At 44.7% G+C, this 18,646-nt stretch overlaps 2 protein-coding genes across 11 annotated transcripts in view; both read right to left on the minus strand.

Moving 5' to 3' along the window:
• Nucleotides 1-18,646, minus strand: part of PRRC2C (proline rich coiled-coil 2C) — a 101,450-nt gene that overhangs the window by 543 nt on the left and 82,261 nt on the right. For all 10 annotated transcript variants that reach the window (XM_019530795.1, XM_019530798.1, XM_019530797.1 and 7 more), the window contains one exon: nucleotides 12,972-12,986. The gene's annotated coding sequence lies outside the window, so the exon portion shown is untranslated. The remainder of the gene's footprint in view (nucleotides 1-12,971; nucleotides 12,987-18,646) is intronic.
• On the minus strand, nucleotides 678-7,894 carry LOC109307111 (allograft inflammatory factor 1-like). Its single transcript, XM_019530803.1, has 6 exons — nucleotides 7,822-7,894; nucleotides 7,689-7,744; nucleotides 6,070-6,136; nucleotides 5,133-5,174; nucleotides 3,450-3,612; nucleotides 678-1,359 (listed from the first exon to the last, which is right to left on the minus strand). Exons 1-6 carry the CDS (start codon nucleotides 7,826-7,828, stop codon nucleotides 1,200-1,202), a joined length of 495 nt encoding a protein of 164 aa, XP_019386348.1. The 5' UTR covers nucleotides 7,829-7,894; the 3' UTR covers nucleotides 678-1,199.

The raw sequence follows: 18,646 nt of genomic DNA on the forward strand, positions 1-18,646 counted from the left end.
AAGAAATTCTTCCTTAAGTCCAGCCTGAATCAGTTGCGGTGGAGTTTGTCACTGTTTGATCTTGTCATCCCTTGGGGCACGCTGGTGAACAAACATTCCCCCAGATGATCAGGGTCACCCCTGATAAACTTATAGGTGGCCATCAGATCACCCCTGAGCCTGCGCTTTTTCAGGCTAAAGAGCTCCATGGCTCTCAGCCTGTCATCGTAAGGTCTGCTTTCCTGACCTCTGATCATGCGCGTGGCTCTCCTCTGCACCGTCTCAAACTTCTCCACATCCTTTTTGAATTGTGGAGCCCAAAACTGGACACACTACTCCAGCTGCACCCTCACCAAGGCCGAGTATAATGGGACAATGATGTCCCAGGATTTGCTTGAAAAGCATCTATGGATGCAAGCCAGCATTTTGCTAGCTTTACTAGCTGCAGCATCACATTGTAGGCTCATGTTCATCTTGTGATCAATCATGTTCATCATATGGCTTTCACACAGTACTGTCAATTCTCACACTATTATTGAGAATCTCCCAATGTTTGCCACCTCCCTCCCTGCCACTGGCTTTTAAGAAAGGGAAACCCAGCTCCCTGAATCCTGCATCTGAGAATCTTAGGCACTACTGCCAAGATGGCAGGAAAAAAAACCCTCAACACAACAAAATTGTACTATTTTTTTTGTCTTTCAGTCAGTCTTCAAAGGGTTAGATTATATAACTTTGAGTCCTGTTCTGTTATATACAGAAGAGGACTAACCTGGGCAAGAACAGTAGATTCATAAAACTTCAGGAACCGGCTTGGGACAGCTAAATTCTGTTCCTGGTTTTCACCAATGCATGGCCCGAAACCTCACTCCCTTGTTCCCCCAACCCCAAAACTCATGTGCAAGTCTTGTCAGAGACCAAGGCCTTTGGGGCAGGAACAGTCTTGCTACATGTTGGTATGGCACTAAGTTCAGCAAAACCTATTGGCACTACTCACTTGGGGGGTGGGGGGTGGAAATCACTGGTTCTATCCTGTGTAAGATCATAGACAGCCCACAGACAAGTTAATGTGTCTTGCCTTGGGTAGCTTTTTATTTAGAAAGATCTGAGCTATACCTCAAGTATCCAAGAGTGCCTTGTACAAGGTTTGCCTCCTCAGCAAGCCTTTGTGTATATCAAGTCAGTGCCTTCCAGGTTTCTTATGCAGCCTGGTAGGTCTTAAACTAGTCATCAGCTGGAGATGGAGGTGGTGGTGGTGGGAGTGTAGAAAGTGGAGAGGAAACGCACTCTGTTTCATGCTCCAAGTAGCTTGCATGTGAGCCAGGCTCTATCAGGGAGGGCTTCTTCACAGCATTACCTTCTTTCCCACTGTATTGCAAGAATCTGGGGAGAGGGAAGTGAACAAGGTTGATGTCAGTATAGAAAATTGAGCGGGGGCGGGGAGGGGACAGGAAGGAAGAAAAGGGGAGAATACATATCCTCTAGCACTTGTATAAAAAGACTTGCTGATGAAAAACCCCCTACATATTTGCTTTTTTTTTTTTTTTTTGAGCCCAGGTGGTTGTTATTATTGTTCCCTTACTTGAAAGTGGAGGAAACTGAAGGCAAAGAAAGGGTTGCTGATCTTGGGTTTCAGCTCAGCAGCAGCACAGGGGACTCAGCACCTCTTATAAGCCACCAATTCCCATATATTTACTCATGCAGGGGCATCTTTTTGGAAGAGAGATTTATCTTGCTTGTGAAGGTCTTTTTAAGACCTAGCTGGAAGGGCACAGCTATATTGAAAGAAGACGCTGTATTCAAGATGCTCAAGTTCAAACATTTCCCTTTTGTCTTTGCAAGTGATTAGGAACCTCCTGGACATCCCTGTCATTGTTAGGGATATCTCCTAGAACCTGAAGTTTGGGCCCAGCTTACCAGAGTGGACAATATTCCAAAATTTCATCACTCCTTCAGTATAATAGCATAGATCAGCCCAGCACACTTATAGTTCAATGGAGACCAGAATCTTAGTTGGCATCTTATTGCTAAGATCTGGTTCTGTCCTCAGACAAATACCTGTGCCAGTCCCACTAGAGTCCTTTGGGGTAAACTGCTCTGTCCTGACTTCCTCTCATAATTGGCCCAACTGACTTTAACAGGATTTCATGGGAAGTTAACGGTTGCAGAATATGGCTTAGATTGTTTGGTCATTCTGTCCAATGGACGGTGGGTTTCACACTGTTAACATTAGTGTTACACAATTGAGCAATTTATCAAATCAAGAGCGAGACCTTATAAAAAGGGGGATAAAGGCAAAATGTATTGATTACATGAATCAGACACAGAAGTTCAGATACACCGCTCATACAAAAAACACACGCATATCATCATACACATAAACACACAGACATACAGACACAAAACCACCATTCCATTCAGATATTATAGTTACCAACAGCAGTTGCTCAATAATGGCACTGGGTGGCCAACCCAGGCCTATTGAGAAGATGAAGATAGAAACTGGAGCGGAGTAGATAGACATGTCTGTGCTCCAAAGAAAGCAGCAGTCGAGAAAGGCTCACTCAACCTGGCATTTTTCAGAGTCCTCTTTTATTGGGATTGCCATCCTTTGTTTCAGCACTTTGGGTTTTTTTCATACTGAATTTCTGTTTTTGCAGTTGTTTCTCATCCATCTTCTGCTCGTCTCAGCTCGAGGTCATGTAGGTCATAAAAGCTGGTATCTCAGTTCTTGAAGAGTCCTTGCTGCCCATCTGGCAGGATATGCTACATTCCTTTTCTTCATCATCTCCTTTGTGCCCTAGGCCTCAGAGGGATTCTTCAGCCATCCATTAATTAGTTTACTGACTTATAACTTACACATTTGGCACCTTGTTGCTTACATAAACAGTTAAGCATTTTTCCTGCCTCCATGCCATTCTTTCTCTCTCTTGCACATGCGCGTGCGCGCACACACACACACACACACACACACTAAGCAAGACAATACAAAGTGGAATCTTTGGCTACTCATAGAATATAAGGTTAACATATCCAGAGAGGCCTCCTATCACTATGACGTTATTCTACTAACATTAAAATCAATATCAAAGGAGCTCAAATTCATACTACATTAGAAAAATAAGGTCCTTCTTCCAAATTAGAAGCAGCTGTTCTGCCATAGTAGCCTGGAGATACTAGCAAGTTTCTCCTTCTTGAGCCCGTTTGCTTAGCTCCTCAGCTGCTTTCACAACTTGGAAGAAAGCATGACAGCTATAGCTGGCCAGTTTTCCCCTATCTAGCTGTAATGGGGTGGTCTGAGCTAGCACCCAGATACTAGGGTGCATGGCATTTCTAACATACCCAGCAACCTCCCTATAGCCTCCAGCCCTTGATTAGAAGACATGTATCCTCAGTCTTGTTTCCTACGTGATGCAAATTCAAGTCCTTTCTCTGCCCAAGACAAGAAAGCAAGGAGCTATTTTCACACATACCGCTGGCTCATAGTTGATCTTCGTCCCAGCATAGCCATAACAAAGTCCTTGTAAGGAACAGTGCTGCCTGTGTTCCCAGTGATGTCTTGGACTTGCACCCTGAGCTCCAACAAGCTTCGGAAAACTTGGAACTCCCTCAATAGGTTGCTCAGTGTTGGATAGTCTGAAATTAAGCCAGGCTCAGATATGTTCCATGTCACAGAAGTTAGAGGTAAAAGAGACTTATTTATCACCTACTCCTGCCCCTCCAATATTGTCCTCCACATTGGAGATACAAATAAGATCTGGAGTTTATCTTCACTGAGAGTTTTAAGAAATTGTTCTATGGCTATTCTGGGCCAGAGGAGCTCCGCATGTCTACTTGTACCTGGGCTATTGTGGCATGCTGGTAGTCTTAGCTCCAGGCAGAATTCAAGGTCATTACATTGCATTTGCCTACACGAGAGCTCCTGTACTGTTCCAGAGCAGCCATAGGAAAATTTCAGGAAGTGTTTTGCATAGACAAGTCCCTGTGGTATCAATATGGTGATGTATGGTGTACACCATTTCTTGATGTTTGTAGACAGAAGGGGCTCACGCTAGTCCTGAAGGGACCTGCAGAGCAGCCTCAGCGATAAGGTTCTTCTAAATTTAAATCAGTTGGTTGACAAAAGACTCCAATATGGATGGTTCCTAAAGGTTTTTAATACCTAGAGTGCAAGTGACACCTCATTTATCTACTTCTCCCCCCACCTCTTTGGCATTATGATAAACTGTTACATGATGACCCCCAAGCAAAGAAAGAAGAGACATTGAACTAAGGTGCATATCCTACCATAGGCTCCACACATTAATTCTAAGGTAGTACAGGAGAGAATGGCACCTTACCCCTCGGGATACAAGGTGTAGGTAGTCTCAAGAGAAATACAAGCATTTGGGAGAAGTGGGGAATTTTCATATTTGTGAAGTGTTTCTTAATAGGAGACTCAAGCAAGGTCTATTTGGGACTGGATAAGAAACCTAACTAAAAAAATATCACATACAAGGAGAAAGACATCCCATTGCTATCCTATCAAACATTGCAACCTAGGTCTTAGGTGGTTACTAGTCATGAACCATGTAGCCTTGCATTCCCTAGTCATGACAGCCATCTTGCAAACCTGGCAAGCATGTCTTTGATGTTCTACTTCTCATATTCAGGCACTGGGATTTTTCTTCCCTTGTTATGGAGCATTAAAAAGTGACCCCAGGAGACTGAACAGCTATGGGACAAACTTGTACTCAGACGATCATTTTCCTTCCCCATTCTCAGCCTCACCATTCTGAATAGTACCTTTGGAGCCAGGGATATGATCCACCAACACCAAGGAGTTTCCTCAGCGGGTCTGGGATTAGCTACCAGAGTAAGCTTTAGTTAAAAAAGCTGATGGTACATGTTCTTCAGGTCAAACCCAGTTCAATCAATGATAATACTACTGTATCTGCTGTGATCTTTTTCCATCCCAGGTCTACTTCCCTTTATGCCTCCTATTTTGAGGATTAAAAGGAGAACCTCCTCTATACAGTCTCCCTTGTGAAGTAAGATTGAGTGTTACACCTCAGCACTTCAGTAGACATATTAACAGAGCAAGGGGCCCTTCAGATCTGCTCTGCTGGAAGAGGGAAGCCAGGTCTACAAGCAATGAGAATTAAGTGGCATTGTACCAATTTCTCCCGTGTGCATAGCATCATATTCCAGAAATGCACCTAGAAGAGAGAGAAGTCATCATTTTCTTAAACCAGACTTGCTGCACCTGCATTGATCTTCTACAGCAAATAGCCATATGGAGATGCACATCCAAGGTTACTTGCCCAGGTGTCTGGGTACCCACCACCCCCAATTCTGTGGCAGAACTGATTGAGGGATGGTAGCTCTCTCTTTCACACATGCAATCAGTCATTTAACTTAACATTTCTCAGGGAATTTCTGCAAGTGTTACAGATGTTTTGTTCTCTCTTAGACTATTCCATATTTGGGTACCTGCCATTCACACACCTGGATAGGCTCTATTTTAGCTAAAAATATAAGGAGTTTCCATTGGCAAGAACTGTACTGTCAGGCTAGAGATAATGACAAAAGCTGTTGCAGTCAAGCAGTTGACACGCGTTAGAGAGACAGCATAGGTCTCAGGAGCATTCTCTCCCTCTACAGCCTCTTCAGCATCTTGAGGCCAAATTTGCAGCTACAATCAGTAGAGTTGTGTCAGTTCACACCAGCTGGGTATGTGGGTTAAAGTCCCAAGGTCTCCATAGCCCAACTCAGTCATGCAAAACCAAAATTAAAATTACAGCATTTTTAATTTGGGGGGGGGGGGGGAGGGAAGGAGTGTCATTGTCCTGTTTGTTGACTTGATTTGTATGCCACTTATTCTTAAAACTTCTGGTTGTCCAATGAACAGGAGACCCAAGAATTACCACCAGCTGCAGTCAACAGTGATCTAAACGCGTAGTCCACATATGCTGACTAGCTCAGACAGTGTTATGATTGCAGTACATGTTGGGAAGTCCTTAGCAAAGCTCTGCTCTCCCTGAATATCTAGCTACCTGTTTTGTTGTTACAAAACTATCCTCTACACATCTCTCGTCAGCAGGATGGACTTACCCTTTAGCAGTTCCAGTTTTTCCTGGAGATTTGGAATATCTTGGAATGGTTCATCAGCCAGGTACTCCTGTTCAGGCAAAGAAGTATCACCAATTGCTTTCCCTGGGCTTGTGGCATCCCCTAGGTGAGTCTATCCCAGTTCTGAATCATTATCAGCCTCTTATCAGCTTGTATTTGTGAGAGACTGAGTTTGCACCCTCACCCCCACTATACCTATCCAGCTGAGGCATGTCATGAGTTAAAAAATGATGAGGGAGATTCTGCAAGAATCATTAGATGCTACATAGAGAGAGGGAAGCAAGGTAGAGAACATTTTGCTTTCTTATCTTCCTGCCCTACTCACTACAGTCTTCAACTCATCAAACCTGAGTGATGGAGAAAGCTTGCAGCTCAGGTCAGTTGTATGTGAAAGTTTGCTTTCCTTCTCAATCTTTGCTTCCTTTCCCTTTGAGTCAGGAAGAAGCAAACAGCCACAGATCTCAGTTAATCCTGGGATAAAAGAAATATTCTGTCCCGTTCTGTTTTTTAGCCAGAGGCTTGCTATAACTTGGGTAATTAAAGGATTTCTTGCGAGCTTGATCAAGAGCCTTCCTGGTGTAACAGGTCTCCCAAAACCATGACAGCTTTAGTCATGGAGCCCAAATGTTACCTATATTAGAAAGAGACAGCACCATATAGAAGACATTCCGACATTCAGACCCCCCAGGACAGACTTTCAGATATTTCACTAGAGACCGCGCTTGCTTATAGAAGAGCTACATTTGATCCGATTTGCCCATCAGGGACTCTAAAGCAAGTCTGTTGCTTTAATTTGGACTCTGTGAAAGGGAATCACTTTAACACCCAAATCTGTTCCCTAATATTTAATAAGTGTAGTCAGACTAAGCAGGTTACATAAATGTTAGGTCTCGTTTACACCAAGTTAATAATGAACTCAAGAGACACATGGGTGTTAGGCAGGGGTAAGAGGAATCAGAAACAGACCACTTGCATGGTTTATACCTGTTGACAGCAGCCACATTTCATGTTCCATAGAAAGTCTTGCCATTTGCTACATATTTGGAGTTTTAATGGTTAAGTCCAAAATGAGTCAGAAGTAAACATCAGTATGTAGAAGTGGGGTATACAAGATCAATAAGCAGCAATAAGAATCCCAGTGGCATCTCAGATTGCAAAGGGTTTTCAGCTCTGTGGTTAGCCAAAAACCCTCCTGGTATGGATTTTATGCAAATGAATGTTGTGAGGAAAACACAGAAGTCCCCTGGGCAGGAAATAAAACAAATAGGAATGTATTCAGCTTCTCTCTCTCTCTCTTTTTTAATATCCTAGGTCTTTGCAGGGTGGGGGTAGACGGGAAGAAGAAGCGTTGTGGGTTTTGTTTGGGTTTCTTTCTTGCTTTATGAGCTGTATTTTGTGAAACCCATTTTGTCTTATTCTTTGGCACAGAAAGGATAACAGAAAAGTCTATAGGCAGATAGAGGGTCACTTTTGATCTGGGGACTCACAGTCTCTTCTTTATTATTATGAAGAGAGATTTCTTTTTGTTTGCATGAAGTTTTGTATCTTCTATAAAAGGAGACATGCTTAGAGCTAGAAAGTTTTGTGCAATTACCACCCACCTTGTTAACTAGATAAAGTTCCATTTCTTGATTCTTCAGTAATTCAAACTCCTTTCCTACAATGGACATACAGAAGTCATTAAAAATAATGAAGCACAAAAAAAATACAGAAAAAGAAATCCTTAATATTTACCAGCCATTTTCTCTAAAAGACCTATGCCCACAAAGATACAAACAGCTATTTCAGCTTACCATAGTTTCCCACCTACCCCAAGACCCTCCTTTATACATTTGTGCTTGACATAGGCTAATTGGAATAATTTGACTAGCTGAAGTCAGCTGCCACATTAGGCATATCAGCATTAAACTGATGGCAACTTCCCACTGAGAATAAAAAGTGTGGGGGAAGAGGCCGTTAGCAGCATGATGCCACTCAGCTGATAGCTCTTTCCTGGGTCATTTCAAGCATATAATCATGCTTGATGGTGGGTTTTTGTGCAGCTGTCATTAACAGAGGTGGATTTTAGCTTCCGGAATGAGACCTTTGTAAAATTCTGCAGGAGGTGCTTGTTCTTTTGATGGATGGGTGAATTAAGTGGGTGACAATGCTGCTGTGAAAGCTGTCTCAGCTGAGAAAGGTAGTGTGAAGTGAAAGGGGAGAGATAATTCTGTCCCAGGGTCTGTTAGAAGAAAATTCCTAGTATTATGCAGCTCAGAAACCCTGCCATTGGCATCTAACTTCTACCTTTATTTTGATTGTTTAGATTACCATCCTATAGCTCTCAAGCAAGATCAGGGGTCCACTGTGCTAACTGCTGCATGAACACAGATAATTCCCCGTTTCATGCGGCTGGCACATGCTGCAATTAACAGCATGAGGCTCAGGAACAGCCTCCAAGACCTGCATTAAAGGAGGGGGATTTAGGTACAGTGGTTAGAAGTAGAGAATCCAAAAAGGCATGTCCAGGCATCCTAGAGACAACTGGTATCAGTCCCCTGCTGGTCTCTACAAGCTGAATTCTAGGTTCAAAGCTATCTATGTTGAGGGGCCTGGATCCGGGGTTGCAATCTATCAAGACTGAACTGTTGATCTGGAAGCTGGGGTCACAAGGAGGACAGGTGTGTGATGCCCTGGAAGCATGGCACTATAGAGCTGACCTGGTGCTTCATGGCTGTAACTCTTGCTTCATGTATTAGAGGTTGTGTGTTCAAATCCTTCTGGGCATCCAGTGATATCTTGATGAGGAGGATTACATGATGTAGGGCCTGAAATAGCAGGAGGTAATTCCCAGGAGTATGAGCTAGACCCAGTTCATCCTGCTGTGGAGCTGAGGTTCCAAAACTACCTCCCAGCCCCTTGCCTCATCATGAACCTCTTGTTCACAATACCTCTACTAACTGTCCACTGCTGCCTTAGACACATCCCTCCCACCCACACTGCATAAGAAACATAAGTATTGTTACATTTCATTGATATGATCTTTCCTGCACTTTGCTGAGTTCCTTCATGAATGTGACATCAACAAAGAGACTCAAGACAACCAATCAGAAAGCAGCATCCAGCAAGTTATGTTAAAAGCCATACTTTAATACAGCATTTCTCAACCCCTGCATTGTGACCCAAAAGTGGGTCACAAGAATAGATGAAAGGGTCATGAATACATTTTAAGAGTGGATTCTCCTTTAAAGGGGAACAATGTAGGGAACCGTGGCTTTTCCCTTGCAGACCGGCAGAGTTCCAGCCTGCAAGGGGCTGCTTGGGGTCCTCCCTGCCCCACACCCCTCCAACCCACACCTTGCCCCTTCTCCACATACCCACCCCCTGTCCCACACACTGGGGCCTGGGGTGGGAGGGGCAGGAGCAGCAGGTTAGGAATGAGGGGCACTGGGTCGGGACTGGCCACTGATGTTTACAAATGGATCCTGAGACAAAAAATGTTGAGAACCACTGCTCTAATACAACTGCAGGGGCAGAGGGGCGAGATCCTGCTCTCAATCACTCGGGTGGCAACATAGCTCAGTTGATATTGACTGAACTAGTCCATAGTCACATGGCTCAGGGCCAGGGCTGAGATACTGAACGTGATGAAAGTCTCTGAACATTCTGCGGTGCCTATTCTAGAACTAGGGAGGTGACCAATCAGGACGGGCTAAACAGCAGAGAGAACATAGAGCTTAAAGTCTGTGAAAGCCGTTGGGCAGAGTTCCACTTGGCTCTCTACAGCCCTGGGGGGATTCCAGTGAGTATCTTTCTAATCTATTTACTACTATTTCTACTGTTGCTGCTGCTAAGGGGTGTATCTACACATTCATTAATGCACAGTAGTTACTGCGCATTTAGTTTAGTACTTGCTTAATGAAGTACTAACTAATTACGCAGTAACTATAGTTACTGTGCAGTAGCACCAGCACACAGTGTTTTAGTATGCTTACTGTGCAGTAGCGCATTAACATAGTTTTTGCCCAGCATACTACTGCACAGTGTTATTAGGCTACTGTGCATTAAGTGTTTCGTGTAGATGCACCCAAAGGGTTATTGCTTATTCAAGCATTAGAGGCATCTAAGAAAGAGCCCTGATTACGCGGAAGCTCATTTCAGTTAATCAGGGTGTTTGCAGACTTTGGTCCCAAAGTCCAATCTCTCTGGACATTCATGGACATGCTTCTGGGAACAGGGTGGGGGCTTGAAAACAACCTCTTTGTTTCCTGTGACATCTATATAGGAAATAGCTGATGTAATGATTTCCATCATTCACAGCATGCATTTGCCTATGTAACTTGAATGGAAGGGCCTCTGGCTAGCGGTAGAAGTAACTATATGTGAATTTTGAGGGAAAGGAAAAGAGATGCGATCATAGGATGTACCAGGACAAGTGCTTAGCAGAGATAGGGAAGTACTTAGTGCCACTGTAAAGGGCACTGGTGGAACCCCATCAGGTAGAATTTTATTAGTAGATGTATAGGACTGTGAATCCAAAAAAATGACAAAGCCAGTAGGGAAATACAAATCACCCAAGACAGGGATGGGAGTGAGGAGGGGAACATAACTAGGTTACAGAGAATACAATGTTAGCCAACTAAGCCTGGGGGTGGGAGGAGGGGGAGGAGGGGAAGGGAAGGGAGGGGATTCGTGACACAGAGAGAAAGAAGATAGATACACACAAACCCGTACAATGGTCTGCAATGGTGGAGGAAGTAGGTTGAAGAAAGTGTCTCAGTCCATATAGAGCCTCATCGCGGGGGTCCTCTCTGGGTGGAGCGGGGTGGTCTGTTGCTGAAGAATCCTCTCAAAGTGAAGCCCATCAGGTGCGGAGGGCGGTTCAGGCCCTCTGGGTCTGGTCTGTTGGCGGGCTATCTGGTGGGGTCGTAGTACTGGCAGTGGCCTGTGATGTGCTCCACGTAGATGTTGTGGGACCAGTGGATACAACCCTTGGTCAGGGAAGCTAAATCCAAATTGGAACAGGTGCAGGGAAGGGCTCCCGAGATTATCAGATGGACTCTACATTCCCCTTACTGGAGAAGCCTACAATACTTAGTTCTGTTCTACCTCATGCAGCTATGTAGAAATACATCATGGGGTAAACACTAGGGAGGAGAAGAGCCAGTGGACTATGTTGGTAGAAGAACAAATGGGCCTTCCTAACCACCAGAGCAGGGAGGTTTTGCAATAGCCTTTCACTGGGGCAGCAGGTGGTCAACAACCTCAACTGGTTTTAAAGGGGAGGAAGGCAGGGTAGAGTTGAGCTTTACTATCTAAATAAGATGTAGATCAAATAGGTTTCTAAAGGGAATTCTATGATTTGCTGCCTAAAATAGCAGGGGACTAAATCTGATGACCCAGTCTTGTGTTCCTAGAATTCAGAGCTAGGCACTATAGGAAAGACAGAGGAACTTAGGAATGCATTAGTTGGGTTGAGGGCATTGAGAAGGAGTAGTTGTGTGCCTGTGAGGGGTGAATTATCCACACGTACCCTTGTATCCTGTACACAGAGGGTTAATAATGCCAGTTGCAAAAACATGCTGTCTCCCTAAGAGGGATGAATGTGTATGATGTGTAACCTGTGCTGGTAAAATGTGGATTTTTGTTTCTCCTTGATGGCTGGAAGAGATTTGTGTGGCTGTTGGTGCCATGAAGTGAGCTGATTCCTCAGCATAGGCAATAGATGCTAATGCATTTGAGTCCTGGAACCAGTCCACACAGCACCAGGACAGGAAATCTGAACTCTGTGCCTCTTTGAAATGAATCTTCCCCAACCAAAGGCAGCATTTGACACAGTTTGGTTCTATGTAGTTCCACACTCTCTCTAGTGGGAATTTATCACCCAGGAAGTTTTGGAGTCTGCTGTTGCTTTTAAACAAACTGAAGTAGTTTTCTAGCTCAAGGAACAAATGTGTGTCAAGGGTTGGGTGGGGGGAGGGGGAAGAAATCACCCTAATGACTTGATTAACATGTTGCTTGTAGTAGAAGCATTGTGCCCATCTCTCAGGACAGGAGGCAATAACAGGAATTGACTTCAGAAAAAAACAAAACAACCCCCGCACCCCAAACCCTGAGAATCCTTTTCCTTTGGCTGAAAAAAAAGCTGACACACAAGCTGGAAGCGGAGCCGTTCCATCCCATGAGATAAGGCAATAATACAAAGGCACTTTTTTGTTTTGTTTTGTTGCTCAGCGCTACAGATTTGGAGGATCAGGCAGGCCTTTTTCTCAAATGATTCGCATGGCTCTGGGTCTTGGGTCAAGGCAGATTGAACCATAATCCATGTCAGTTTGGAGGACACCAGACCAGCTGGTGGTTCAGGGTCTTCTCTGAGAATCCCTCCACGTATTATTCTACTGCAGTGTTTCCCAACCTTTTCCAGCCCAAGGCACACTTACATTCATAAAATTTTCCGTGGCACACCTGTTAAGGCATTCCCCATCCTCATATCTGTTGTAGCTCATTGCCATGGCAAAATTCCACGGCACACCTGTTCATTGCTGACGGCACACTTTTGTGCCACGACACACTTGTTGGGAAATATTGCTCTACTATAAAAGCAGGTGTTGCTTCTGGCAGCCCATACAGACAACATGAAGACTGACATCTTCAGTTCTCCAATCTGGCTGATTCAGAACATGGGGCTGGTCTGTACATCCCACTAGAAATGCCTCTGAGGTTCACTTTTAAAGAGGCAGTGGTCACATATGCTGGGGGAGAAAAGATGATGTGTATGGAGGACCAGCTTGCCCAATGAAGGTTGGCTTGAGCTGCAGCATGGACCAAGGGGGAGGAGGGTGCCTCTCTGTGCTGGGGGAGGAGAATGTGGATGTCAGGGTGTAAGACGGAGATATGCACCTGACCTGCATGTGAAACTCCTCCTTGCAGACCTCAACCTCAAGCATGACAAAGAGCCAGGGACCTCAGGATATTGATTCAGAAGCTTGGAGACAGTGTTGTTTTTTTTTCCTTTGCAGCCAGGGGAGCAGTGGGCTCCTCTATACTGATGTGAGCCAGTGGTGAAGTAGGCCACCGGGACAGAGATGCATGTGACAGCCTACTGTGCCTCCCCCTCATTCGACCCATTAGGCACCATTGCTCATTCTCGCTGGCTCCAGGTGATCAGCAATCTGCCATGCCACTGCCCACCAGAAACTTGCTTCATTCAATAGGTCAGAAACCCTGCCCCAACCAGGGGCTGCAGGCTGGGATTGACCGCAGTCCCAGCCCTCCCCTCCCAGTCAGCTATCGTGTTTTCTCTCGGAACCAAAGTCCAATCCATGTTTGGGAACCACGGGCTCAAGCCCCACCAAGTCCTGCTCCAGCTGCTCCTAGCTATAGCTGTGATCACCACAGGGACCAGCTTTTGCTCTCTCACACAGAGCCATCATCCCAGGTAGATCGGAGCTACACCCCTCCTCTTTCAGCTAGCTGGACTACCTTCTCCAGAGACGAGGGTGCATGTCTTCATCAGGAACCAACTGCTCAGCTCCAGCGGAGCCCCACGCCACCATCTCTCCCCAAAGGCTACACCGTGTACTCCATGGATAGAGGCCTGACATCCAGCAACTGTGCTGTTTACTCCCTTGATCGGACCATGTTATCTCACCTTGACCCTTTGATTGAGCCTGGTCAGGTCTCTTCTGTCCCAGTAAACTGTGCTGTATATTCCATGAAAAGCTCCTCCCCAAGCCCTGACTTGCTGGCTGAGGCTGGCCATAGCTCTCCTCTTTTCCCTCCACTGATGTTGGCCGTTTATTCCAAAGGCCCGGGGAACTTTCCCGCTCACTTGGAACTGCCATCTCAGATTGACCGGAGCTACATGCCCCCCATCCCAGCCAGCTGTACCACTTACAACCAAGACCTTCTGTTGCCTCCTCATCAGGTTGGTCGACACTGAGCTCTGACCCTAGTAGGCCATGTGGGCTGCTTGTTGAAGCAAAGCCTGTTCCTTCCTGTGGAGCAGCCAGTGCCAGATTCTTTGACTCAGAAGACTGCCTTCTCTTTGGCTCTGATGCTGCCCATAGACCCCTGCAATGCCTCACCCTGCAGCAAAGAGCTGGAGCTATTGCATTTTTTACGTGCTGCCTCATGGAGAAATTCTCCTGCACGAAACTCAACATCTAAGAATAAAAGAAAGTGAAGCTCTCAGATGTCCTCTTTGCCTCTCAGGGTTTATTAATCTCCTCCAAGGGGCCCATTTATCCCCACTGAAAAATCAAAGTCCTTGTTATTCTAAGAAGAGGGACAGCAACCAACCATAGGACATTTCCCTTCTTTCTTTCCTTGCCCTTTTTATAGACTCAGCTCTACCAGAGGGACCTGGCATTGGCACCTGTCTCAGTACAAATGGTGAGAAACCAAACCCCTCCACTGAGGACATTAAACAAGGGAGTATTTTGGGGTTGCTTTGGTACCTTCTGACTTGGGCTACATTTCCAACAAAAAGACTTACGGGTCATTAAGTCTTTAGTAGAGGGCTGGTTTCCAAACAGCTTAAACCAGGGGCGGGCAATTATTTTGGGCAGAGGGCCACTTACTGAGTTTTGGCAAGCCATCAAAGGCCGCATGACAGGCAGCCCAGGACAGATAAATATTAATTTTCTAAATTTTTTAGGGGCCCTGCAGCCCGGATAGAATGGCTTGGCGGGGTCCTCCCCCCTGCATCCGGCCCCTGAGCCACATTTTGCCCACCCCTGGCTTAGACACTTGGAATATTATTGTATTCCCTGAAGAACCCCATTGCTCTTAAATATAGATTAGGTGGCTTGGCTAATACCAGGCACCTTACCTCACTGATCGCAGGGCCTACATTAGATCATTCAGCATAACGTCAATAAAATGCAGTTATGCCAGGAGGGTGATAAATGTAAGCTAAGGGCAGATAGCCTGTGGAAAGGGGAGTGAAGGGTGGGTAACTTTAACAAGGAGAACATAGTAAACTGGTCAGTATACAGAGGAACCATTTTTCTATGCTAGACAAAACCAGAACTGCCCAAGGAGTGGCATATTGACTCTGTCCTGCCTGCCACCAGAAGAGCCTAATGAAGAGCCTCCTTTAGTTCTGGTGTGGGGGGGTGGATATTATTTTGGAATAGGTGGACCTGTGAAATTCAAGGAGTCATATTGACTGGCATAAAAATCCTAACTAGCAACAGAATCAAAATCTTCTGAACAGACCTACAGTTAAACTGAGCCAGGCCATTTTTTTTCCGGTACTCCTGTGCTTAGGATTGTTCTAGATTTGGTATACTTATTTGCATCTATAGATGCAGCTGAACTGGAGAATTTCAGCAAATTGAGAGGCATTAGCTGTTCTAAAACATTATTGTGGCATATCTATATTTCTACTCAAGTATGGCTAAACCAATGCAAAAACTATAGAGCAATGATTCTTGAGCAGTGTGCCACTGAAGCCTAGGGTGCCACAAGAGGCTTATCGTTCTCTTGGTGGACCTAGGCCTACTGCACCTGGCCTAAGTAATAGTCCTGCATCTCTCAGTGGCAAGGTCTACTCAGACTGACCTGTCCCCTGCTCCTCTTCCCTTCCAGTTTCTAGCATTCAGAAACCTACAAAGTCCTAAATTTGAGGTTAGCCTTCCTGTCATTTGAATTCAATGATGTTACATCTCAGAGCCAGATTCTATTCTCAGCTTTACCAAAACACTACCCTGGTAGGTCACTTAACTTTCTTCTTCCACTGACCTGTTTAGGAAATAGATCTAGGTCCATCATACTAGGCTAAAGGGGTATTTTAGTGGGAGATGCATGACGGAGAAATTTAAAGGAAGCCTGGAGTTAATTCAGTTCTGAGGAGTCACCACACAGCTCAGGTATCATTGGTGGAATTATGAGGAACTATAAAAAACAATTTTACTGAAATGTCTGACTTTAGCTTCTCTAAGCAACTGAGTCAAGTGAAGAGTTTTTTCTTATGGCCTGGTGTGCGAATGTGACCTCATTCCTGCCACATAATGGAGTTCTAGAATTCGGGAAGCTACGCTATCAGTAATGTATTTATTCTAGCAACAAGTACAGACAGATCTGCTTCCATACATGCATTTATTTAGGTTTCAGGAACAGCATACTCTAATTTGGGCGCAAAGCAATTCTTTTAAGAGCCGGACCTTCTCCTGGTATGGAAGGTTTCCTTTGAATTATTGTAAGCTGTCTGGGCAGCTCTGCTGTAACGTTTCAAGAGCAGTCAAGCCATCTAGTTTAAGCATAGAAAAGTGTTTAGTAAATGGACAAAGGTGTGTGAGCTAAAGCCTAAGAAATTCACTAATGAGTAAAAGGAGCATTAAATGCTTTTATCCCACCTATTTAAAAAAAACCAAAACAAAAGATAACATAAAGAGGGAAATTAAGTCCCAAATATCTTAGTTTATGTTTCCTTTTCAGGAGTATGCTTTTGTTATCCCCCTTTAAGTAGTGTATAGCCAAGTACTTTAAAGTACATTACCAATTAAAAAGTCATACTTGACATCTCTGTAGGACGTTTTCTGTTAGAGCACTTACAATTCCTCACCACAAGCTGGGCTTTTTTTTTTAAACTATTTGCAACAAAAAAAATGTTCACTATAAAAGTCACTCAATAAAGGCAGGTGTAATACTGCTTTTACAGTTTGGCGCTCACTACATCAAGATGATGTTCCTTTTCTGCTCTATTAGTAGACATTGTCAATGCATATTTCACTTTTCCTAACCTTTCAGGTGTATTTTTATATACATCATAGCCAATTCAATACTCACTATGTTTATTTCAAATGCGTTCCTCTCCTCCCCCAAAACCAGCAGGTCTCATCATAATGTTGGCTATTCTAGCTCATGTATTTTGCTTTCCAAGTCCATGTTTTACAGTGAAGATGGAGTTTTATTTGTATTACCGGTTTTCGTTGACATCAGACACAAGCAATGGCTCTATCTGGCTGAAAGATTACCACCATGGCAAGAGGTGTTTGTCAACATAGACAGACACAAAAACTGGAAAACTTTCAGGTGGGTGGTATGAAGCAAGCATGACCCCCAGTGGCCAGTTAAAAGAACACATATGCAACACTTCAGGAAGTATCCCTACTCTATTCCCAGCCATCCCATTCAATTACTTTTGAGTTTCAGATGCCAGTAACATCTGGCCACATGCAATGGAGGGAAGGATACTACAAACCAGGAGTAAAAGGCTTAAAGGAGTTAAGCATGTCAGCACAGCATCTGAAGAAGTACTCATGAGACTTACTGGAAATAAGAGAGTTCATGAGTTTGAAACAAATGTGTGTTTGAAATTCTGAGTAGGAATCTTCAGGTTTAATTCACGGGAATATTTTAATTGTTCAGTGTCTGCCAGTGGCGCACAGAGAGGGATTCAGCAGCTTTTAGATCAGGAAAATGGAATAAGGAAAACTGTATACAGGTTTATTTTCTTTTGCATCAAGGCTCTTGATCATCTCATGGCTGCATCCTGCTTGACCGTGCACTTGATAAATGGCCTACCACTAGGAATAGGATTACTGTGTCTGAATGCCCAGCACTGGTGGTTATAAGGTCAGAGTAACCAGCTTCTTTCTTCTGGGTTTTAAAACTGGTCTTCACTGGAGTTTCATTTTTTACTCTGTTCAGCAACACAATTGGCCACAATGGGAGGGTTATTTGCTTCTCTTACACATCAGACGTTGGCCCACTGCTAGAGACAAGACAGCTGAAATTAGATCTTTGTTAGAGGTTTAAAAGGTGGGAGATCATAGTGATAGAAAGTTAGAGTTGGAAGGGACTTCAGGTGGTCATCTAATCCAACCCCCTGCTCAAAGCAGAACCATCCCCAACTAGACAGTTTCATAGTTTCTAGGGTCAGAAGGGACCTGAGTAGATCATAGTAGATCGGGCTTTAAACTAGGCTCGTTGGGGGAAGGGGAAGACGAGGGCGGAGAAATCATCGGACTGCCAGACCAAGCAACACCCACAAGTACAGCCCAGCTTAGACTGATGAGCGAAATGTATACACAGGTAAGCGACAGGGGCCAGGGCAATGCTGTGATTAGGGGGCCAGTACACACATGCCACAGGAGGCCTCAAATGCCTCTACACAAACGCTCGTAGTACGGAGAACAAGCAGGAGGAACTCACCCTCCTGCTAGCTGACGCCAACCCGGACATAGTGGGGCTCACTGAAACATGATGGGACCCAACGCATGACTGGGCAGTGAATATCAAGGGCTATAGGCTGTACAGGAGGGACAGGATAGGAAGGAAAGGCAGGGGCGTGGCACTCTACATTAAGGAGGAATACACATCCTCATCAATTAATAAAGAATCAGAGGAAGGGCACTCTGAAGTGCTTTGGGTTAGAGTACAAGGCAGTCAAGGGGAAAGAGACTTAACAGTGGGGGTCTACTACAGACCACCTGACCAAGGGGAAGAGCTCGACCAGGAATTCTTAGGTCAGCTCACGGAGGTAGTGAAGGCTAAGGATGTGGTAGTCATGGGGGACCTGAACTTCCTAGACCTTTGCTGGGAAGAGCAGTCAGCAAGGTCTGACCATTCA

This window comes from Crocodylus porosus, unplaced genomic scaffold (assembly GCF_001723895.1).
Source record: "Crocodylus porosus isolate Cpor-Errol unplaced genomic scaffold, CroPor_comp1, whole genome shotgun sequence".
In the NCBI taxonomy this organism is placed as follows: Eukaryota; Metazoa; Chordata; order Crocodylia; family Crocodylidae; genus Crocodylus; species Crocodylus porosus.

What these genes read in the sequence shown, in the direction of transcription:
- LOC109307111 (XM_019530803.1), bottom strand. An exon ending in TATGCACACGGGAGAAATTG is followed by an intron (nt 3,613 to 5,132) that starts GTACAATGCCAC and finishes GCTTAATTTCAG; the next exon opens with ACTATCCAACACTGAGCAAC. An exon ending in AGATCAACTATGAGCCAGCG is followed by an intron (nt 1,360 to 3,449) that starts GTATGTGTGAAA and finishes CCCTCTCCCCAG; the next exon opens with ATTCTTGCAATACAGTGGGA.